This window comes from Telmatherina bonti (genome assembly GCF_933228915.1).
Source record: "Telmatherina bonti genome assembly, chromosome: 18".
NCBI classification, from domain to species: domain Eukaryota; kingdom Metazoa; phylum Chordata; class Actinopteri; order Atheriniformes; family Telmatherinidae; genus Telmatherina; species Telmatherina bonti.
Genome location: NC_136616.1, coordinates 18,290,762 through 18,314,757, shown reverse-complemented (window position 1 = coordinate 18,314,757; position 23,996 = coordinate 18,290,762). Strand labels below are relative to the sequence as shown.

General features: G+C 39.5%; 2 protein-coding genes across 2 annotated transcripts in view; both read left to right on the top strand.

Annotated features, from left to right (window-relative positions):
• Nucleotides 1–558: 558 nt before the first annotated feature.
• Nucleotides 559–5,497, top strand: haus3 (HAUS augmin-like complex, subunit 3; the record flags this gene model as incomplete). The annotated part of the gene is made up of 6 exons (XM_079258008.1): nt 559–600; nt 1,797–2,836; nt 2,993–3,202; nt 3,573–3,805; nt 4,103–4,388; nt 5,273–5,497. The coding sequence occupies exons 2-6, from the start codon at nt 1,832–1,834 to the stop codon at nt 5,495–5,497; spliced, it is 1,959 nt and encodes a 652-aa protein (XP_079114134.1). The 5' UTR covers nt 559–600; nt 1,797–1,831.
• Nucleotides 5,498–7,360: 1,863 nt separating this feature from the next.
• The window catches only part of poln (polymerase (DNA directed) nu), a gene marked incomplete at both ends in the record, with an annotated part of 62,293 nt that continues 45,657 nt past the window's right edge, over nt 7,361–23,996 (top strand). The window contains 13 exons of the mRNA XM_079257772.1: nt 7,361–7,421; nt 7,971–8,270; nt 9,602–9,720; nt 14,515–14,684; nt 14,819–14,931; nt 18,034–18,170; nt 19,170–19,238; nt 19,881–19,941; nt 20,171–20,235; nt 22,950–23,033; nt 23,215–23,310; nt 23,464–23,520; nt 23,725–23,781. Of these exons, the coding sequence (XP_079113898.1) occupies nt 7,361–7,421; nt 7,971–8,270; nt 9,602–9,720; nt 14,515–14,684; nt 14,819–14,931; nt 18,034–18,170; nt 19,170–19,238; nt 19,881–19,941; nt 20,171–20,235; nt 22,950–23,033; nt 23,215–23,310; nt 23,464–23,520; nt 23,725–23,781 (1,389 nt within the window). The remainder of the gene's footprint in view (nt 7,422–7,970; nt 8,271–9,601; nt 9,721–14,514; nt 14,685–14,818; nt 14,932–18,033; nt 18,171–19,169; nt 19,239–19,880; nt 19,942–20,170; nt 20,236–22,949; nt 23,034–23,214; nt 23,311–23,463; nt 23,521–23,724; nt 23,782–23,996) is intronic.

Here is a 23,996-nt window from a genome sequence, read left to right as displayed (position 1 = left end):
TATATGTGTGTGTGTGTGTGTGTGTGTGTGTGTGTGTGTGTGTACATATGTGTATATATGTATATGTATAAAATTAGTATAGTACAATATAGTGTGGTATAGTATATAATCATACAGCTATATCAATAAATTAAGTATCTTTGGCATAAAAATACAACGTGACATATTACTGTCTTTGCCATACCTATACGACTATACATATTTAGGAAACATAAATATAGACTAAAGCAAAGATAACATTTGCAAGCTATTACAAACCAAAAAAACTACATTTAAAAGTAAAAAGTCATTGGTGTCAGACCTACCGGAGTACTTTTCTTTTTGCCTTTACAAAAACACTGTAGGCGTTTACACTAACAGCACGAATTGACGTGCATGGATTTATATGAAATTGTAGGAAGAGCAGAAGAAAGGGAAGGACACAAATCAGTATACTAAACTATGATTGGTTGGAGGAGTAATTCAGCAATGGACGAATGGGCAAGAGCGTTACTGTGAGGCGGCGCGGTGACGCAGGCTCATTTTGGAAGTTTGGCGCGGGCAAATATCCGGTTGGGACAGATTGCTACCAAGAGATTGTCAGACATTTGTCATAAAATTGTAAGTATTGTGGTGTTTGAATACAGTATTTCGACTAAAACGCACCCTAACCGTGCTACCTGCCTTATTTACAAGCCGCTAACGGGACAACAACTGTTAGCTAAAGCTAATGAGCTAGTTGTGAGAGATTTGTTTGCATTATTGCTGCTAACTTGGACTCCTTCAACGTTGTCAAACGCAAACAGTCTGCCCACTTATCTTGTCTTTTAGTCGTATATCTCTCTAAGAATTCATCTGTCAGGTTTGGTTAAAAACGACAACAACAACAAAACCGACAGTTTTAAAAGAAACTTAGGAACTTTAACAGAAAAGTTTTCCTTAATTGAATGAAGCTGAAATAATATAAATCAACGTTGTCTTGTAATGAGTAATCAGTATTGTCTCCATAAATTATTTGAGTTAATTGGATTTCTAAAGATCCTGTTGATTTATAGAATAAAATAATCAGAAAAAGCTCAATATGGCGTATAAACCAGGTAGTTAATTACTATTTTACTCCATCTTTAGCGTCAGAGCAAAACAAAGTTTTTTTTTGCTGGTTTTATTCACCAATAATTAACTACAGCTTTGATGTATCCAGAAAACTCTGATATAATTCGCGATTACACTAATGATACAGAGATCTTGTCAGAAGTTCTTGTGTAGTTCTGTTATGTTTTCTCTGTGGTTTTTATGCTTTGGGTTGTCAGTACACAGGAAGGTTTTTGGTAGTAAAATGCCCTTTATTACCCCATTTTAAACACAGGAGTTAGTTAGTAGATGATTTCCCTTTGAATTGCAGTCTGAAATGTGATGAAATTTACCAGAATGAAATGTGATCGATTTTGCACATTTGCCGTTTTCTTTTCTAAGATAAAAGTTACAACCAAAAATTCGACCAATTTGTGGATGTTTTCTTACTTTACCGACTGCTGCTGATAGATATTTAGTTGTGTAAATCTGTGATAATATAAAACCACATTTTCTCTAGTTTTGGTGTTTTATTAGTTAATTCTGGAGATTTTTTTTTATTGACCAATGCAACTGCAGCATTTATAATTAAGTTTTACTTAGAGGGGCTGGTTGAAAAGAAACATGACACCTACTTACTATGTAACTAATCTCAAAAGATCATACTTATGTTTTCTCATATTTTTCTCACTGTTTTTACTTTCTGTCTAATCTTCCTTAATCTATCCTGTGCTGCTGGATGACAGACTAGTTCATTGTGAGGTGGGAACAGAGATTAAACATGTTAAACGGTGCCCAGTTTGTGGAGGCCCTGGAGCGTTTGGGGTATCCAGGCGCATCTTTACTGAAGGCCTCAGAGTTCGATTGGCTGTTTGATTGCTCACCGGAGAACCTGCACTTCTTGCGCTTTGTCTGCCGGACCCTCAACCGGAGCAACGTCCTCACTACCGAAGAGGCCCTTGCGTTTCAGGAGCTAAAAAAGTCTGGGAAACCAATTCTGGACGAAGCAGCCTTAACTGAGGTCCTCAAAACCCTCGGACCTGCAGATGGGAGCAGTGCAAACATTTTGGAACCCTTTTTTCCCTCATCCTCAGAGAGCGGTCTGACCTTAGATGATTTGGAGACAGAGCTGCAGGCACTGTGTAAAGAGAAAGAACTAAAGCAACAACGCTACAACAAATTGCAGGTTTTAGCCACATCACGTTCAGATGTTGACCTGAAACTGACCGCTGAGCTGGACAGCGCTGCATTTAGGCTAAATGAGGCCAGTGCTTCTATCAGTGCTGAGAATGCTGACACCAACACAATGCTTCAAAATCTCATTGATGAGGTGTGCAAGCTTGAGTCATATCTTGCCCAACCAGAAAATAAGCAAAAAGGAGACTCTGTGAATCAGTCAAAACTCCCTGCTTCCCAGACGTCTACTATCCTCCTCTCTCAGCTGTCCTTGGATCCCTACCTGCATCAAGAGGAGCTCAACACTAAAACACTTGCAGCCTTCACACAGAAGCATTTTTTCCAGGGCATTTCAGACATTGTTGAAACATCCTGCTCTGAGCATTTCCAGGTTCTTGATCTCAGTTCTTGTGAAAATGAAGAGGAGGAAAAGAATGGGCATGCGGGCACACAAAGGGAGGACAGTGCAATTGAGCGTAGGAGAACAGAGATGGCTAGACTTCAGTGGTCGCACATTGTGGCTCAACATCAGCTGATGCAGGCTGTGGCAGAGGAGAAGAGTGTTAAGGCTGCACTGGACTGGCTCTCAGAAAAAGCTTGTCATAATAAGGTAACATGAACATATACTTTGTGTGTGTGTGTGTGTGTGTGTGTGTGTGTGTGTGTGTGTGTGTGTGTGTGTGTGTGTGTGTGTGTGTGTGTGTGTTTTACTGCCTCAACTCCCTTTTCAAGTCTCTAATTTATATATGTTATCTAATTCTACTAGAGCATTTCTACTTCCTCTTCACTGCATGTTCGCAAAGTTGTGTCCAAAAAGGAGTTGCAGGCTGTGGAGGCTGAACTGGAAGCCCTGCTTCATGGACCAGTACCAGCAGCCCTCAGGGAGTCAGCCAGGCTGCTTAATGTTCCAGTTGTGAGGGGAGACCTGGCTCTACAACTGGCCAGGCAAGACTACTACACCTCCAAACAGGACCAGGTTAGTAACTGACACCACTAATTTCACTCTGAGACCTTTTCTATGAAATTTGTGGTGAAAACTTATTTTCATGTGTATTTCTCACTGACTTGTAAATGGTCAGGGACAGGCGACTGAGTATTAACATTTCTTGCTCTAAAGTTATTAAATATGATGCATGTTGTTTACTAATCAGTCTGTTCTTAATGAGAAAAGAAATAAATAAAAAGAAATACCCTTATTTTTGTTTTACCCTTATGTGTCAGTAGATGTTTATTTTAGGAATTATACAGACAACAAAAGCATGGGACTGTTATATATATACTGTAAACCACTAGAAATGGAAACCATCTGTAATGAACTAAATTGAAATCTGAGTCTTTCCACACAGGTACGTGACTACTTACTCCGTCAGAAAGCATCCTTCGAGCTGGTCTTTCTAGCTCAGGAGATGGAGTTGAGGAGATGGAAAATGTGCCAGAAGCAGCTGAGAGAAGTTGGTGGCAGACTGGTGACGGAAGGTGAAGCAGCAATTCTAAGAATTGAGTCTCTGGCACACCCAGACCTAGCAATCAACCCGAGGCCCAACCCCATTATCACCTCCAAGGATGCTGCGTTCAGCAGGTTTGAAGTTTTTCACTATATACCAATGACATAACTTAACAGCAGTTTTACTAGAATGACTCATTAGAGGGACATATTTTACATGATTGCCATTTTTTTTTTTTTTTTTTTAATCTTAAATTAATGAGAGTTGATTAAATCTGATATGTGAATTTTTACAAGATCAAGGCTATTTCTGAGCCTCTGCAATACTGTGATGCTCACTATTTCCTGTTCTCTACATGCTGTACATTCAAATAAATGAAGACAGTCTTACTTTGAACTCCTGCTTATTGTTATACTGAAAACTCTCCTCAGACTGCTCCAGATTCTTGACCATGACTCAGACCACGGTAGATCAGAGCCTTTTCGAACGTTTGAAACTCTGAATCAGGCTGCCTGCGATCTGGCGAACAACCTCCAGTCCACCCGGGATTCACTAGCCGGTGCCTCTCGGGAGCAGCACTACACCGCAGCACGACTTTATAGTGACTGCGAGGCACTCCACAGAGCCATGTACACAGAGCTCCAGCAGCTGGTCTTAAGGCCGCAGGTATGTCCAACGGCCATTACTGACCCGGAGCTCCTTTGCCCCAATGCACAGGTGGGTTTGTTTCTTTTTAGTCTTCTTGAACAACCATACAGAATATATTCAAGTCTTAATGTGAGTCAGCCAACGTTAAATTATTTATTACTGGTCACTGTTGGCGAGGGAAGCTGGGAGCACAATGTTTGTCTTTTGCACGTTCGTCTTGTGTTAAGCAGTTAAATGGGCCACATGTTGGGTACTATTAGCACAGAAACATATCTTGCACTATTTTCTATATTTCTAAAAGAAACAGATTCTCAAACAATCTTCATCTAAAATCCTAAGTCTTGTAGGACCTCAGCTCTTTTCTTCTGTTTCACACTTCTTTAGAAAATGGCAAAAAAAAAAAACTCAGACAGCCTTAAATCTGGCTTGAAGATAATAGATTGATATTTACTATCTTGACCAACTCTTTAAACAAGTCTTTATATGTCCCTCTGAAACTCCGATAACCTCTGTACACAGTATACATAATGGATTTCTTTGAATCAGTTTTTCTACACACTTTATGACCTGTGGATTGTGAGTGATCACGTCTGTTGGCATACATTACTCGCCTGCTATCAGATTTTATTCTGCTGAGTCACAGCTGTTGTCTACAGGCCACCTTCTTAAAGAGAAGACATATCTGGTGGTGTTTTTATTTATTTTTTTTTGGTGCAGTATTTTTTCATTTAAAAAGCTGTATATAGTTAAACTTTTCTGTAGTATGTGAAGCTGCATTCATTTGCTATCAACCACAAATGAAAGTTTTTCATCCATTGATGTCATACTTTTATGTATTATGTTTAAAAAAAATGAGAGAAGTTTATTTCTAATGTTTTATTAGTGATCAGAGTGCTCCTTTAGGCAGTTCAAGTTTAACATATTTGCTTTGTTTTTCTATCATTTTTTTACAGGAGCTGACACAGAAGCTTGTGGAGGCAGAGTCTCACCTGCAGAAGCTGCAACAACTAATGCATGAAATTCTTGGAGAAGTCAAAGCCAAGCGCTCTCAGCTAGAGCGCAATCCTCTTCTAAGGCAGGAGAGGGAATTGTATATCTACTTCCACTTGGATGCTCGGCTGCTGCAGAAAATGGTGGAAGATCTGGAAAGCAAAATGGCCAAGAGAGGGCAGCAGTAAATCCTGACAGTACACATGAAGAGCTCTTGCAGCCAGTGCTGCCTCAGCTTCCCATCCCTTCTGATACGCAGTCTTCTGAAGACAAGGAACAGTGGTGTTTTTGATTGCTTAGTCATTAATGTCTATATTTTATGTAAAAAATCTATGTAAACCATATTGTTTTGTTTGGTCTATTGATGTTCTAAAATATTGTTTCCTTATTATTTCTGTCATTTGGTGAATAAAGTAAAATTGAATCTTGTGCATTTTTCCCCCCTACACTATTGTATAAATGTTTTTATAAGCTGATTTTAATCAGGTGTATGTCACTGAAAGCAGCTGTTTTGTTTTGTTTTGTCTTGTTTTTAGGTCTTTAATAGCAAAAGAATCAAAGATCCACAAGAGACAGTCGCTCTGTTAGGGAGATGGAGCAGTCCAGCAACAGGCTGTATGCAGGCCCCCTGTCCCAGGCAGCGCAGAAGGTCCTGGCTGCTTTGCAAGCCCAGAGTCTTGACAAGGCCAGATCAAACCAGCAACTCTCCAGTACACACAGGCAAAGTCAGTGTTGAAGCACTGAAAACTTGATTTTAAAGTCGTGTTTTTTTCTTTAAGAAAATTAAGAAAAGAGGGACTTGATGGATTTTGTGTTTCTATTCCAAAACCCCTTTAATATTAGTGCTTGTCCACAAGTTCCTGTCAGGCATTTTTTTACTTTTCTGATGGAAGTTTATTTTTTATTTTTAATATTTAGGCTTTTATGGAGTTTGATAATCGCAGACAACAGTGAATCACAGAAGCATATTGCTATAGATGACAAATGTGCTCTGTCATTTTTAAAAAATCTTTTATGGATTTAAGTCTCTTCTGATGTTATGTAGTAGTGGAGAGGTGTAATGACAGCAAGAGGGAGTTTTGGGCTTTGAGCAGCAGGAGTCAGGTGGAAGGGAAAGGCAGAGATGCACACTGGTAAGTCAGATGAACTAGAGGATTTATTCACACACACAAAAAAACCCAGCAGTGATGTTAAATTATAATCAAGTGTTTAATGTATAGTTGATTGGAGACCTGTTTGGTTTGTAATCTTCTCAAATAGACTATACTAATTTCGCCAACGCCAGCTGAGCCTTTCTCTTTAGCAAGCCGTTGGGTAACCTGGTTATGACTCAGCAGTACAGAACTTGGCTGCATTTAGCAAACATTAGGTGCGGAAAGTTATTTGATTATTTAGTAACAGCCATAAATTGCCCTCATAGTCCAAAGTTCAGCTGTAAGAAATTTCTAAACGTATTCTGTGTTCAGTGTTTCTGATAAGTAGAGAAATGTTAAATGCAAAGACGTTTTTTAATCGTAGGCGGAATTATTGTTAGTAAAAGATCTAAACAGTTCTTTGCATTATAAGGACAAACTTTTCCCATTGATGAAGTTGTACCATTAAGGTGGTATTGGGTTACATTTTAAATCTTTTTGTTATAGTTTGACATTTTTTTACTTGGATCACATTGATACATAAGAAAATTGGCCTGGGTGATCTTAAATGTAGTAACTGTACGTGTAACATAAGTTGTTCTCTGATGTGATCCAGGCCCCAGGTGTCCTCCATTTCCACCGCTGACCATAACTCCCTCAACAACCAGCAATACTCTCAGACCTGGACCTCCTATAAGTACTCACAGACAACAGATTGTTCCCTGTCATCCCAGTCCTCCTGCTGGGAGTCATCACTCCAAAGGCAGACCTCTCAGACTGTGCCCTTTTCTCAGTGCTTGCAGACATATTCCCACAGAAGGTGCTCAGAGCCCCCTGCCTCCCCATCCAGCCAGGCTGTGTTATCCTCTCAGCGAGAGGTTCCTGAGATAGAAGCATCTCTCTGTTATAGAGACAAGCATGACCTCTCCCTCCAAATACTGGACAGGCGTGCTGAGCATCAAGCCACAACCTGCAGAAAGTAAGAGGCAGAGAAAATTATAATGGCCTTTTTTTGTCTTCTAAAAGAAGGAGCAGATATTAGATTAATTATTAAAATCAAGTTGTATTGGTAGTTAGACATTAAGCCTATGTTGATGCTCATCTGTCCTTGCCACAGTGAAAGATTTGGTATGTTCATTCCCAGTTTCTTTCTTCCTTTAAAGTTCTGCTGGAAGAAAAAGACCATCCTTCCTTGTTGAGAAATTCCCAGATGTGGAAAGTCCTGAAATGAAGCTGACTCCCGCAACAGAACAGCCCAATTCTCATAAGCAGGAACCTGCTGCAGTTTCTCACCTGGTGTCAGCCTGCACTGAACAAACAGATCACATTACTTGGACTACCTCCAGAAGCAAATTAGAAGACTTTGGTGGTCAATTAAGGTGGAGGCAACATCTGTCCAACTCTGCTGTAGAGACCACTAATGGAACAGAAGATGGAGGGAAACTTTATCAGCAGTCAGAGTCTGAAACGGTCAGAACAAAAAGGCAATGTGTTTTTCCCAGTGGCTTATGGCCAAATGATTATACAGGGACTGAGATGGTAAGGGAGCACAGAGAGGGCCCAGTGGTGCAGTTTGAACCCATCAGCTTTGTGCTGGAAGACAACACTCTTAACCTGGAAGGAGTGTTCTTAATGGAAAACACAGTGGAAGCTGAAACGCAAAAGGCAAAGATGGGTGCTGATGAAGGCATTCAGAATAACATCCAGCCACAAAAGCGACTGTGTGAGACAAACTATAAGGAAGAGTCAGAGTCTGGAAAGAAAAGAGAAGAGAGAAAAGTGCCAGCTGTGCCACCTTTGGGCTACAAGGAAAATATCAAATCTGCTGGTAAGTTATATATTGTGACAGTCTTGACATGAGGAAAGGCAAGTTTATTTATAATTCAACAACAGGGTGATTCAAAGTGACACATGTGAGTCAGTGTTACATTTATTCAGACATGTCGTATTTAAATTTAAAAAACATTATGATTAAACAGTGTAAATGTCATTATACATATAACTTTTTATCTGCATTAAATTACATGCAGTAACACTTTCCACCACCAGAAAGCGCTATTAGCATGTTCTCACAAACTCAAAGAGGAAACCACAATCCTGACAGTAAACTACATGTCTTTCTTTCTTCCTTCCTTCTTTTGCCAGATATAGATATTATTCTGCTACCATAAATTGTATTTGAGTTGTTCCACTTCCGCTGTGAAGAACCTTTTTGTTTTTGTCCAGGACTTAATATTTAAGCTACATATAAAATATGAATCTAAAGTGGCCTTTTTTCATTGATACTATTAAAATAAGAAGCATTCATTCTCAAAGGGATGCTGTGAAACTGGTCTATGCAAACTGGTTAATGCCATGTAGAGCCAGACTACTGCAGGGTCTTTTTACCTGGTTGTCCAAATACTTTCCTAAATATATTTGAGCTGATATGAAGCTGCTGTTGTGGTTCTGAATAGAGAGATCCCATTTCCCCTATTTTTCTGGCTCAAATTGGGTAAAGTTAAAAAATTCTCCTCACCATATATAACCCCCCCCCCCCCCCCCCCCCCCCCCAATGATGTTGCTTCTTCTAAAATGAAAGAGCTTATAGTTACTCATAGACTACAGACTTAATTGTGGTTCCTTTATTTTTGAGGTTTAAATTAGGAGGTTCTTTGATTTGCCTGAAAACTGCTATAAAGATTGAGATTAACATAGTTTTGTTTCAGCGTACATTTAAGACAAAGCAATAGGATATCTGTGCTTTCCTGTTTTATAATAATTGCAAGAATGCCAAAAGATCAGTGGAGCTGTAGAGGGTGCTAAAGCGTTTCAAGCCCAGTCCTACATCAGCGTTTTGGCAGTGATGACAAGGCAGTGTTGAAGCAAAATGACTAAAATATTGTTGCTCATGATCACTTTGAGGCTTTAAAAAAAAGTCTCAATTGCAGAGACAAAGGCAACTCATCTGACGCATAAAAGCAAGTTTCAAGTTGTGTTGTTCAGGCAGGATTTACAGTGCTGGCTGACCTTACTCCTGTCACACAATGCTGATGTATCACACTTTGTGTACATGCTTACTCAAACATGCTTACATAACAGAATGGGTTTATTGATTTAGGATGCGCATGAAAGTGATGATCAGATACAAAAAAAAAGCTCATACCTTGTCTTCCGCAGAGGTCTCAGATGGAGAGCGCAATGTCATGCCAGCTTTGTCCCAAGGGTGCGGGGAAAGACGGTCAGGGTTCAGAGCTCCCTGTCTCCCTGGCAAGCAGCTACACCATGCTAACGTTCAAGTGAGTATATGTGAAGCCATACAATGTATGCTGACATTTATTGCAAAGTCATAACCCTAAATAATAACAATTGATATGGTGTGTAATGTCTTAAAAGTTGTGAGGAGAAAATGGGAAAAAATCTGAAGTTAGATGAAACATTTAGTGAGAAATCTACTTTGAAACTTTGTATAAAATTCTACTGGCTGAGTTCACTTGTTCCTTTCCAAATCTTCTTATGGGGATGTATTGATGTGTCTTTATTTAACCCTGTTTTGATCTGTCTCCCTCTGCTCCCTTTCTGGAGGCACTTTGAACTGTCATGGTAACAAACCCCAAAGCCCTGAAATTTAAATTGCTGCTTTCAAATGAGGATTAGACTTCTGTGTCTCTACTTACTTACAAATTAATCTTGCTTTTGTGAAATGAGGAGATGTGGGAAGGTTAGAAGCACACAGACAAGTGACAACTCTTATGAAGTTGTCCTTGATGTGTGTTGGTAGAAAAGGAATGAGCGTTACAAAGGGAGGAAAGGATGCGGTGGGGTAAATGGATAGATGGAAGCTGAGGAATAAAGAGGATGAGGCTGAAAGATGGAGGGGAAGAGAAAGAGATGCAGGACTTCCTGTTACTTCTACTACCAGCAGCAAACTTTCTCTCCCCTCATTTTCTTTCCCACACTTTCATGCACCCAGCGTTGGGCTACGGGCCATGGCCTGCCTTGGTTTTCTATCTATATCCTGTAGCACAGCACCCTGGGGAAGTTCATGACTTTGTCAGCAGGAAAAGGGGTTGTGTTTACAGGGAAATGAGGAGGACTCTCCACAGGGAGCTGAATCATAGGAATTCCTTTGTAGCCAAAGCCTCTGCTGACAGCCCTATAGAGTGATGCACATAAATACATTTGCCTTAGAAAGTCCTCACAACACTCATCTACACATCTCTTGTCTAAAATTAAAATAACACACAATTGTTTTTGAATGAGGACATGAACATGTTTTTAACAGGTAACAGAGAGATATTTCACTTCTGCATGATCGGCTCGCACATTTCCCAAATTTCACTGGCTATGAGATAATAACTATGACAGCCTGAACAGCTTTAATTAGTTAAGTAATGAACTATACTCATGTTTTTTTAAAAAAGTTATATTCACAGTTTGTTTGGACTTTTTAAAGTGGAACTATTCTGTGCATTTTCAGGCTAATTTATTTTTATTTCTGAGACCAGAAGGGCTGGAATTCATCGAGTTATTGCCACAAATGGCTTGATTTACTTCAGACCGACCCTCTCCGTAGGCTGTCAGATCAGCCTGTGGACAAAATGAGTGGATTGAGACTCTTCCGCATTAAGCCCCGCCTACCGCCATAAGTTGCCACTGATTGGTCAGCTGCCACTGCACTACATCGGGAGCGCGCACCACAACTGCTTTCGCCATCATTGTAACATCTCATAAACAGAAGGATTAGGCTAATATGAACTCAATAATAAAACAAAATACAATGTCAACACATAGCATACAGCCCTACATGTTGGAACCTGAATCAGACCCTGAAAACAAAGTGGAAAACAGCAACCCACAGCAACGAATGCAGCAGGATGTCTCTGTTTGGTAAACTCACCAGCCATCATTCAAAATAACTTTATCTGACGTTTTCCACCCGCCTGATGTATTTGTACATGCCCTTGTTAACCAGTAGAAGGTAACCAATCACCGAACCTTATCCCCCGGGACGTCACAAGGATTTCCAAGTAGAAAAAACTCTCTAAAACGACGCTTTTTTTCGTCGCCATGGAAACCGAACAGAGAGAGTGCTGAAACTCAGACTCAAACTCAAACATGCGTTTAGGTGATAAAAAACAGTGCCGTTCACATGTCTGATGAGGATTCAACACTGTCACACTGTAGAAAGCTCAGAAGACTCCAAATACCATAATAGGACCCCTTTAAAGGTCTAATTATGCAATTTACTAGCAATCCATAAAACAAGCACATTAAACCCTACACCACTTGGCATTAAATGATTATTTTCATTTAACCAAAGAAATAACGATTGTGTTAGCAGGTTGAAACTACGCAGCAGTTCCACGTTCAGTTTAGACTTAAGTTTAAAGGACACTGATATTGTCCAAAGACACACAGTAGACAACTGCTTTTTGACTGAAGTCACATCACAATAGAGAAATCAGCTGTGAGTAAGTGTCTTTTATTAGTCTGGTCACACACACCTGGGCCAGCAGGCCTCCAATCAACAAATCAGAACACAAAATTCCCTTCACAGAAAAATGATCATAATAATAAACGAATGTTACATAAACACAAAAGAATAATTGAGAGCACCTATTAACAAAAATATTTGTTTTTCTCATTTTAAGAAAAATACATTTATTTGTGCGTTACTGTTGAGTGTGTCTATGTCTGTGTGTCTGTGACCCTGTCCAGAGTCAGACTGGTCAGATTTACTGTCTATTTTCTCATCTGGCACAAAGCACTTTCAGCGCTCACTTTCAGATACATTTTCCTCTCTTTTTTTTTGTCATTTTGTCTTTTTTTTTCCCTTTACAAATGATAGCATATTTGAACTTAAAGCATAAAGAAGAATATTCAAATAAAGTCACCATCTTTTTTCCAGTTTAAGTATGCAGCTACTGTATATTTTCTCCTGTCTATACATCTTTCTTATAAACTTAATTGCAGCACTGTGTTTACAGTTTCTATAATAGTATCAGGAGCTGTGACAATATATTTTTAAGTGCCTTCAGAGTTTTCAGAGTGAGTCATGCTAAGTCTATTCTTGTTTCAAACCTTTGTTCCTTTATTTCTTTCTCTTCTCTGTTCACATCTATGTGGTGTAGAGCACTAATAGAAGCAGCGGAGGGACTAAGTCCAGCATGATGCTGCTCCCAGCAAGCATTGTTGCTGCTGGACGGGACTCCTCAACACAACACTTCATGTCAGATGCTGCAGCTCCAAACAGGAACCTGTTTTTTTCTCAAAATCAATCACATCATCCTCGTCTGACTCCAACATTTCTGCAAAAAGGGAAGCATGATGTATTACAGCAACAACGTGCAAACCCCCTTCCCCAAGTCAATCAAACTATATGGGGAGCAGCATGTCTGACTGGGGAGAAGTCAGTAATGACTGAGTTGAAAAGAGCTGTACTTACAGCACAAGAATCTCTGACTTGCATCCATCCCCATGAAAGTAAAAGTCAACATATTTGGCAGAACAAAGTGGAAAAACAGTGCAACGCAACAGGAAAGGATCCTTCTAAAGAGATCCCAGAAAGCCAGCCACGTGAATGCATGTCAGCCAAACGTAGGACTGATCCAGCCACAAATGATCATGAAGGTTTCCAGATGATTAACACCACTGACCTGAAGATTCAGTCCAAAACTGTCTGGCTGCCTGGAGCTCTAACTTCAGACACTAGGGTGAAGGATTCTGGAAAGCTAAGTCCAGCAGAGAGGATGCAAATGCTGGAGGAAGCTGGTAAAGCCAAGGTGCTGCTGTTAACTATGGTATACCGAGATGGAACAACACAGTTGGACCTTGAAAAGGTAAGCAGAGCTCTATCACACGGGGTTTAGTGCTATTGTACTTTGTTACGAGTCACATACTTCAACCTGAAAGGCAAAGTTGTTTTAAAAATGAGTAGAGGAAATTGGCATCAGCCAATGAGGAGGGTGTGTGCATGAACAAAATCATTGGTTACCCAGTAAAACATACATACATTAGCTGCATGGTTGTTTAAGCTGCGGGATTCAAATCATATGAAAAAAGTAGCGGGCTGTACTCTAGAAATTACTATTATTAAATTCAATCATATTGCACAATATTCTACAAAACATCCCACAAATCACAAAAACTATCATTAATTTAAAACTCAGGGTTTAGATTAATGACTTCAATTCAATTTCATGGAGAGCATTTGGGCAGAAGACTTTTTTAAAATTATATTTCCAGTCCATAAACCCCACTGCTGGAGAATGTGTCTCACAGAAAGCCAATTATTTTCATTCATTTTGGGTCTGTCAAAACATATAAACTTTCTGGGCACTTTTTTATGCGGAATTATCAAATATATATGCTCTAAAAAACAATGTTTTGCTTACAGGAACTGAGAGGAACTTATATGTAAAAAGGGTAAAATATTTGTGTGGGCTTTTGAGCATTGCAGCAAAAAAAGCCATGACAAAAAAGGCTTAAACCAGACCAACTATAGAGGAGTTGAACAAAATAGTGTTTGAAATCTTTTTTGAGGAAAGAATAACTTTTTATTTGAGGCTTCAAGAAGCAAAGTTAAAAATAAAAATCTGAAGAAAAATGTAAATAACACCATGGTGCCCTTATTTTATTTATGATTGAATGCCACTCTTTTTATCTTCTATATTTATTTCCTTTTGCTTTGGTAGTTTCATACTTGTTATTTGTTGACATTTTATTTATTCATGTTCATTTTCTATCCACAAATAGTCCCTGATTTGTTTCCTGGACCGTTCTACTGCAGCCATTTGTCGAAAAAAAATGGAAAAGGCAATCACTAAGTTGAATCTAACAAGGAAGAATCTTCTATATAAATCTGCAATGGATTTATCACTAAATAATATTATAATTAGGAAATCCTCCAATACTAAGCTTTTGCATTATATCTGTTCGATATTAAAATCTGTTAGAACAAAAAAAAAAAAGAAAAAATGTGCATCACACATCAGCATGATATAGTGATAACTCTGGACTCTTGTCTCTGGCTGTTTTATAAATATGTGGCCCCTTTGCTCTAACTTTGACCTCTTTGGTCTTCCATATAGAAGCTCACTCCACAAGTGTGTGGCCTGTTCATACTGATGAAGGGCGATCCATCTTGCAGCACACCTGAGGACTCGCTCCTGCCAAATGACAGTCTGATCTACTTAAAACTAGAGCACACACCCCCATGGGTTCAGCAGCAAACACACCACACCCAGGAGCTCTTTACAAGGTCTGTTTCTTCATGTGTTTGGGAATATGACGAAGAGCCTGCCAACCAGCCCAGAGTGGACAAAGTTATGATAGGTTTTCATGCTGATAAAGGAGTATTGTGAATTGTGGATCTTTATTTTCTGTGCCTCACAGAGATATGTTTCTGCTGATATTGTCAAGATCTCAGCTGGTGGTTTGCTTTAAAGCCAAGGAGTTGCTTTGTACAGCTCTACAATTAAACACACAAGACCTCAGCTGGAAACAAGGTAGGGTTCATAGAGCTAAATGCATTTTCACATTTACAAGGAACTATATGGAGTCATACACATTTGTTCCTGCTTTTGTTTTTCTTTTTTAGTTCTGTTTCAGATTAAAATGACTGAATTCAGCATTTGTCAAGGAAAGGGTCATTTTCTATGTTGATGTAATACTTAGAGTATTCTAAATCACAACCACAAGCTTTTGTAATTCTTTTATTTTGTAGCTCAGTGTCTTTCTTCTGTTGAGTGTTGAGTGAGAAATATGTCCACTCATGTTAGTTTTTACCTCCTGACTTTGTTTCCCTTCACATTCACATCAATAGAGACTTCATGGTTTCCCTTTCAAGTCTGTGATTTTAATTTTGCCATTTAGTCTGGTAGGGTCTTCATGGACCTCAAAAATTGCTAACAGTAAAATATTGGTTGGGAGGATTAAACTATTTAGAAAAAAATAGAAGCACTCAGAAAACGCAGGCCTCTGCTAAGACATGGGAAAACCTGAGAAAAAAACTCTCAAACGCCTCACGGCCCACCCACTTACTAAGTATACTCCAAGCTAATATCACTTTTTCTTTCTATCATAAGGATAGATCCCAGAATCTATTACTCTGGAAACATACCATTAGAGCAGGGGTGTCCTGCTCCAGTCTTTGAGGGCCACAATTTTATATGTCTCCCTGCTCCAACATACCTTAAAGTGAGCTATTAATCATAGCAGTTAAAAGCCTAAAACGCATGTCTTTGGACGGTGGGAGGAAACCAGAGTACCTTGAGAGAACCTACACATACACAGGGAGCATGCAAATTCAAGAGATGTGAACTTCTCTCAGCTGAGGCTAAAACCAGCAAGGCTGCCAACCGCTACACCACAGTGCTAACCAATACACCACAGTGCTAACCAATACACCACAGTCCTAACCAATACACCACAGTGCTAACCAGTACACCACAGTGCTAACCAGTACACCACAGTCCTAACCAATACATCACAGTGCTAACCAGTACACCACAGTGCTAACCAGTACACCACAGTGCTAACCAGTACACCACAGTGCTAACCAATACACGACAGTGCTAACCAGTACACCACAGTCCTAACCAATACACCACAGTGCTAACCGCTATGCCACAGTCCTAACCATTACACCACAGTGCTAACCAATACACCACAGTGCTAACCAGTACACCACAGTGCTAACCAATACACCACAGTGCTAACCGCTACGCCACAGTGCTAACCAGTACACCACAGTGCTAACCAATACACCACAGTGCTAACCGCTATGCCACAGTCCTAACCATTACACCACAGTGCTAACCAATACACCACAGTGCTGACCAGTACACCACAGTCCTAACCAATACACCACAGTGCTAACCGCTATGCCACAGTCCTAACCAATACACCACAGTCCTAACCAGTACACCACAGTGCTAACCAGTACACCACAGTCCTAACCAATACACCACAGTGCTAACCAGTACACCACAGTGCTAACCAGTACACCACAGTGCTAACCAATACACCACAGTGCTAACCGCTACGCCACAGTGCTAACCAGTACACCACAGTGCTAACCAACACACCACAGTGCTAACCAGTACACCACAGTGCTAACCGCTACGCCACAGTGCTGACCAGTACACCACAGTGCTAACCGCTACGCCACAGTGCTAACCAGTACACCGCAGTGCTAACCAATATACCACAGTGCTAACCGCTACACCACAGTGCTAACCAGTACACCACAGTGCTAACCAATACACCACAGTGCTAACCGCTACGCCACGCTGCATGTTGGTAGTGACAGTGTACACCACTGCCATGTTGACCCAGCACTTGGATTCAGGTGAGCTGCTGCAGGAAACATCCAAAACATGCAGCTCTCAAAGATCAGCTTTTGACACAAAACTAAGCAAATGACTATAATATTCTTGAAGTTACTGAAGAAATTGGCATTTTTTCTAACAGCTAATCTGGGTTAGCTGTTCATATATTTAACATCTACCATAATGTCACCTTGAATTAGATCTTTCACTAAAGATTCTGCCCATTATCTGTCGAGGTAAAACAGACAGACGAACCAACAGTGCTGAAAAGAAAACCTCTTCGCCCGTGGCAATCTGGCCAGCATGGACCCAGCAGATTTCACCTTTATTCATTCATTCATTTTCCTATCCGCTTAGTCCAATGAAGGTTCACGGGGAAGCTGGAGCCTATCCCAGCAGTCTTTGGGCGAAAGGCTGGGTACACCCTGGACAACTCACCAGTCCATTGCAGGGCCACACGGAGACAAACAACCACTAACACACACACACACACACACACACACACACACACACACTCCACTGGGAATTGTAGAGTGACCAATTAACCTAACATGTATGTCTTTAGATGGTGGGAGGAGGCCAGAGTACCCAGAGAGAACCCACGTATACACAGGGAGAACATGCAAACTCCATACAGAAAGGCCACTGTCCAAACCTCGCCCCAGCCAAGGGGCCAAACCAATCCCAAACCAGGGACCTTCTTTTCCACCTTGCAGCCCCCAGATTTGAAGTTCAAGTTCAACTTGAACTTAAACCAAAGAGCTGTGGAAAAAAGTGGCCAGCTGTAGATAGCTGAATGTGTGTGCTTTGTCAGCTGAAGGGTGAGACAGGCATAGGATAATGTTTGGAAAGAAAGCAGTGACTGGGATGGTGTATGTAATGGCATTTGCTTCATCCAGTAAGATATTGTTTCTTGCCAGACTATACCGTGCAATAAAGGAAGAAGGGACTTAGCAAAAATAAGTATCTACAGAATCTCCCCAACAAACACAAGTTAGATTCTTAGAGATCCTCTTTGCATCTCAGCAGATCAGAGCAGTGTTAATAGCTTGGCAGAGATGCATTGTGACAGGCAGCTGGTTTAAAGTTGTGGGTGACTGATGTTTGAAGGGTGTACTGTACAGTAGATAAAGATCTGGCAAGTTTCATCAAGGACACTTCCATTCCCACACTCATTGACTCCAAACTCCATTAAGCTCACTAAGACTCTTGTATTAGCATGAAATAATTTGCAGTATTGAGTGTTCATCATTATAAAGAGCTTTTTACATTCTGCAGTGGCAGGCTGTCAGATCCAGGACCCACAGGTGTCTGGGTGGCTGCTGGATCCTGCAGATCCTTCATCTTGCTTTAACGAGCTTCTTAACAAACACTGCAAAAGACCCTTTACAGCTCCTGCAGCTGGTGCACAAAAGGTGAGTAAAGTATGAAAGCAGTTTATTTATTCAAACATTTATAATTTTTTTATGTTTTCTAATCATAACATTGTTTAAATCTGTGGTAGATTTTGACAAAAAAACACAACAAAGCACCTGGTTAAGTATATACATGAATGTATAAACCCACCATTGTATACATATATAGTCTTATGTCCACAACAACTCATGTTATTTGGATTTTTAAGGCTTATATGACTGTAACCAACATATCCACACAAAAAAAACATACAAACTCACCACCAAAATCATTGACAATGTGTAATGACAATATGTGACGTATCTAAACAGGTTTGCTACATATTAACAGGTTACATGAGATTTTTGCACAGAAAGACAAACCTAGAGTTTAAATTTAAATACGAAACGGTGAGGAAGTCTTAATATATACAGCAGTTATTTTACTGCCTCTGGTTCAGTCTGCCTTGACTCTTTAAAGAGCAGAATTGAATTAACAGGATTATTAAAGCAATAAAACATACCAGAGGCTCCATATCTAACAGGACAATGCAGCATGTACACCTGAAATCTTTTGCAGCAAGACGGGATGAGAGAAAAAAAACGGTTCTTTATTGTACTAAACACTGATAAGATGAGCTGAAAGAGTTAATCTAACAAAATAAATGAAGTCGAGCAGCTTGCACAAGACCTGAGGGCCAGATCAGCAGCTAGTGTGTAATTCTTATTAAGTACCACAAAAAATATTTTATTGCAAAGATTACATTGTATAACAGGATTACAAAAATATTAGTTTAGGGCTCCTATTCTTATTTTGAATATATATTCTAATTATATGTGCTAGTTGTAGCTTATTTATGTGAAAACTGTCATTAAGAGGAGTTATGCTAATAATTTTGATAATGTCTGTGTGAGAATCATTAACTCATGAGGTAAATCTATACCTAATATATCCTAAGAGCTTGATGATATTCCACTCTGCTTTCTCACTATATGCACTGCTGTGTCTTTCTCTTTCAGGTTTCCCAGATCATTTCAGGTCTCAACTGGCTCTACAAGCTTAACATGAACCTAAGCTCTAAACTACAGGTTGGCAGAAGCACAACACACCAACACACACCTGCCCTGTTTGTACAATAGACTCAGAATGTATGGAGAGAAATCGATTCAATATCATTGTGTACGTGTATTTCATGATTTTCAACCTGTACAGTAATTTGTGTGTAACTTTGGGAACTTTTATGAGTAAGACATGGTCTGTAAACTTTATAAGCCGTTTTGTGCGTTACTTTGGGTATTCACAAGTTACATAATTGCACCAGACAGACAGACAGATAGATAGATAGAATATTTGTGTGTGCATTTGAACACACATTTGGAAGTACTCAAAGTTGCACAAAAAATAGTTTATACAATTTATACAGAATTTCTCCACTGTGTAATTAATAAAGTTCATTCATTCATTTGTTCGTTCAGTCATTCATTCATTCAATATAAATCACGTCTTACACATACAGCTACCCAAAAGTTACACGTAAATTAGTTTAAACAGTTTTAAAATCATGCTTTTCACACAAACACACACACACACACACACACACACACACACACACACACACATACACACACACACACACACACACACACACACACACACACACACACACACACACAATGTTATTGAGTCAATTTTCTCTCCAAAAGATTGCCTGACTGATTGTCTGTGTTCAGAGCCAGGGCTTGTGGGGGCTGTACTCAGATATGGAGCTGAACATGATACCAGTTCTGGCAGGTGAATACCTTTCTACTAATGATACTCAGAAAGTATCCAGCTGAACCGTATGTTGAGTGTCTTTAGGTTTTGACTTGGAGACGATATTGTTTTACCAGAACTTATATGCATTCACTTTAGAGATCTCTTCTCTTTTCACAAACACATTTCTGCACCTGTCGTAATCATATATAAACCCAGATTCACAGCATCAGCTCTTGTGGATACAGATATTTGTGCATTATTTCAGCCATGGAGAGCCACCGCATCCATGTGGACAAAGAGGCACTAAAGAGGACGTCAGACCTGCTTGGGGTAAGCTGGCAACAGAGCAGCACAATTTGTCTTAAGGACAAGAGCTTTGATGTGACTGCTGGCACAGTGACGCGGATAAATTTCTGTACACAAGTTATGGATGTGTACTTCGTTATTAATGATATTCTTTAGTGAGAACATAACGATGAATCAAAAGAAGTATACACAAATATGTACTGGTCAGTTGCATGATTAAATACCATCTAAAGTAATTCAGTGTAAAATTTATTCCAGACCAGCTTGTCTTAATCCAGTTTGTGTTGTTCATTTTTAGAATAGATTTTTCCAGCTGCTCATAGTGTAAACTTAGTCAAACATGTATTATTGTCCTATGGAACAAAATTGATCTCTTTACGGAAGTTAATAGAAAAGTGTCCTCTGAGCTTTTTGTGTGTTCTCTGAGACGTTGAGGCTCAGCTCTGACTTGCAATGCATCCTTTCTACCTGTCTGAATTTGAGTCCACCTACTGGAAAAAAGGTGGAATAAACAGCTGCTGCATAACAAAAACAAAGCCCAGAAAATCTAAGTAGGTGGATTTTAGGTAACCGGAAGCAGGCTGGGAAAAGGGGGAAAAAATGATGAAGGAAAGAAAAATTTAATTTGTCTTGTTTTTTTCTGGGTGGATTTACTTGATGCAGTGTGGGGATTTCCCCCAGAGGCATGTCCTGTTTACCTGCAGATAAAAAACTAACTCTGGAGTGGAGTCTATATTTTAGAGGGATCATGTTTGTGCACACACGCATCTATAGTTTGTTTTAAAAGCCCAGACTCAAACACACCCTAAAACTTGCTTACATCACCCGGAAGCACCAGCATTGGTCTTGCTGTGCTACTATAAATATGTCTAATAGTCTGGTTTTATTTAATTTTTTTCTCCACGAAGAGGCTTTTGCTGCAGGAAAGAGCATTGCATTTCCCTCTGTGAATACACAGACACGCACTGAGGCACTACATTTCTGCTTTAAAGTTGTGTGTGTATGTTGTTGTAATATATCTGTGAGAGCAGTCACGCATGTCCCCACTCTGTCGCGTTGGATTTCTTTTTGTCTGAGCTGTCTAGTTCACCTGTCTGAACACCAAACAGAGAGTCCCTCCTGTCAAGCTCCATCTCACAAACATGCTTGCATGCTCTTTAGTCTTCCCAGACAGTATTTGTAAATTTCAGCTAGGTCCATTCTTTTTGTTTATGTGCTTCCGATCACGTTAGAAATGCTTTTGTTAAGATGTAGCGCATGAGGATTAAACATAAAAAGTCAGCATGGTGATCTTACATGGTGTGAAATGCAGCTATTCAAACGATTGCCTGCAGATTCCTCACAAACGCTGTACTGAGGGGCTTTTATCCATTATTGATGAGCCAGTCTGGAGCCTGCTCTGGGCGATACGTGAGACAGTGAAAAAAGTACTTATTTTGGAATTTGGTTGTATGTCTACCAGCTAACCTCAATTTCCCTCCATGCTTTTATTTGTCTCATCCTCAGTTTTTTTCATGTTTGCCACCTGCTTCTTTCATTGCTCTTTCTGCTGCTATTTCATTTTGCTTCCATCACTCTCTCACATCTTGCCTGAGCTTGTTCTTATTTCAAAAGCGTCACATTTAAGCTGTTCTCATGTCTTGTATCCACATTTCCTTCTTCCCACATTCATAAATCTGTCACCCAGTTACAACTCGCTTCATTTCTCACCCCATCTTACCTGCGTGACTCCATTTTGTTCCTCTTGTTTTTGTTATTGTTTCTGCTTTCTGTTTAGCTCTCAACTTATTTGATGCTTCAGCTGGATTTAACACGTTTCTCTTCTTCTGTTCATTTTTCCGTTACTTTCTCTGTTTTTGTGCTTCTTTCAAGCAAAGTTTATTCTGTATACATGTGTGTATTGCTACAGTAGTCATTTATTTATCTCAGGCTTTCTAGGTTTTATAAGACAAAAAAAATGTCTCACTGTGGTTGTTTTTTATGGGGAGGATGTAACAATTTAATGCCTCTCGTGTGGACAGGTGAGCCATTTGTTACTTGTTTGTTTGTATGATCTTAATACACATAATTTGTGAGTAAATTGTACTGTAGGATGTTTAACATGGTCATTTTGCTCATGGAAAGAGGCATAACTTCAGGTAATTTTGTCTTGCACATGCTTCAGATATTCTCTATAACTAACATCCAGAGTTTTACTACAGGATTCCCTCCCAGTCTGGTGTCTGGGGAAATATGCACAGTCCGGATAAATACACCTCTCTTTGTATCTTCATATATATTGTAAATATAAGACCCAATACCAACTAAGTAAAAGAAAGGATTTAGTCAAATATTGTGAATAGAATAATATTTATTTGAATTGCATATTTAAAAAAATAGGGCCATCAGTGTGAAGTAAAATGTCACAACACGTAAATTATTTATGTTAATATAATGTTTATGCTTCCTTTACCATTACAGGAGCTAGGTTTTCTTATTGTCATGTAGCTAAGCAATAAACGGCTGACATTTTATAATAATTTTAAATTAGTTTCATTTAATGTAACCATATGTGAATGAATAGATGAGTTCTGGTCATATTCATGGTAGAACTGGGATTTCTGTTTGTTACAACCCACAGCAAATAGCAACACTGACAGGTGGAGGATATTGATTGTCTGACTGAATTGTAAACAACTAGAATTCACAGTTCTTCCAGGGTAAAAAGAGCAAACTAATTGTAATTATGTCTTTGACAGACTAAAATAAAACAGCTGGAGCAGGAGGCCCACCAAGCAGCTGGAGAAATATTCCTGGTGACCAGTAGCACTCAGCTACGAACAGTATGTACCCTGCACTGTGCCTGGACCTGCATTTCTATGCTCCTACACCTCTCTCAACAAGATCTCAGCAATTTTGTTTAAAGAAAATGTGTGAAAAATCAATGGTAAGCACATTATGTTTTCTCTGCGTGCACTTATTGTGGTTTAATGTTGGGAATTTGTGAAAAAACAATGTTTGAAGGTTTTGTTTGAGAAGCTACGTCTCCACGAGCGCTGCGAGAACAAGAAGCTTCCAAAGACCATCAACAAACAACAACAGTCAACATCAGAAGCTGCAGTACGGCACACACGGCAACACACAAACATGTTATGTCAGCTGAATGTATAGTCTGCACTAAAAGAAGACAACCGCCTCATTCTTATGCATTAATACCACATTTTATTACTGAAAAAGCTGCAAATACTATAGTAAATACTGTTTCTGTTGTAGTTGCTGCAGCTGCAGGACCTGCACCCTCTACCAAAGATCATCCTCGAGTACAGACAGGTCAGTTAGCTCCTAGCTGCTTATTTTGTCTCTTTAAACCTTAAGCAGAAGATCAAACATTTGGTAAACAGTCTCCTTTAAGAGGATCATTACTTAGTTCTGTCTTTTCTGGGCTTAAATGAAGTTTATGAATAAAACAAGCAGCTGTAGGACATTAAGGATTGACCTTTACGATAATATGAATGTCCATTTTGTTGCCCTCAGATTCACAAAATCAAATCTACTTTTGTTGATGGGATTCTGTCGTGCATGAGGAGCAAGGTAAGCTTACAGCTAGCTTGTTATGCCACCGACGGCCATAAGATGTAAACTTGTTTTCAGCCACATTTTGATCTGTATGAAGTCTCATAGTTGTTTTAACAAGATCTGTCAAATCTCCATTTTGTCTTGTTGCTGGTTGCACATTTTTCTTTGCTTTTCACTTTTAGGACAGGCATTTAATTATTTATTTATTTGTTTATCTTTGCATACATTTG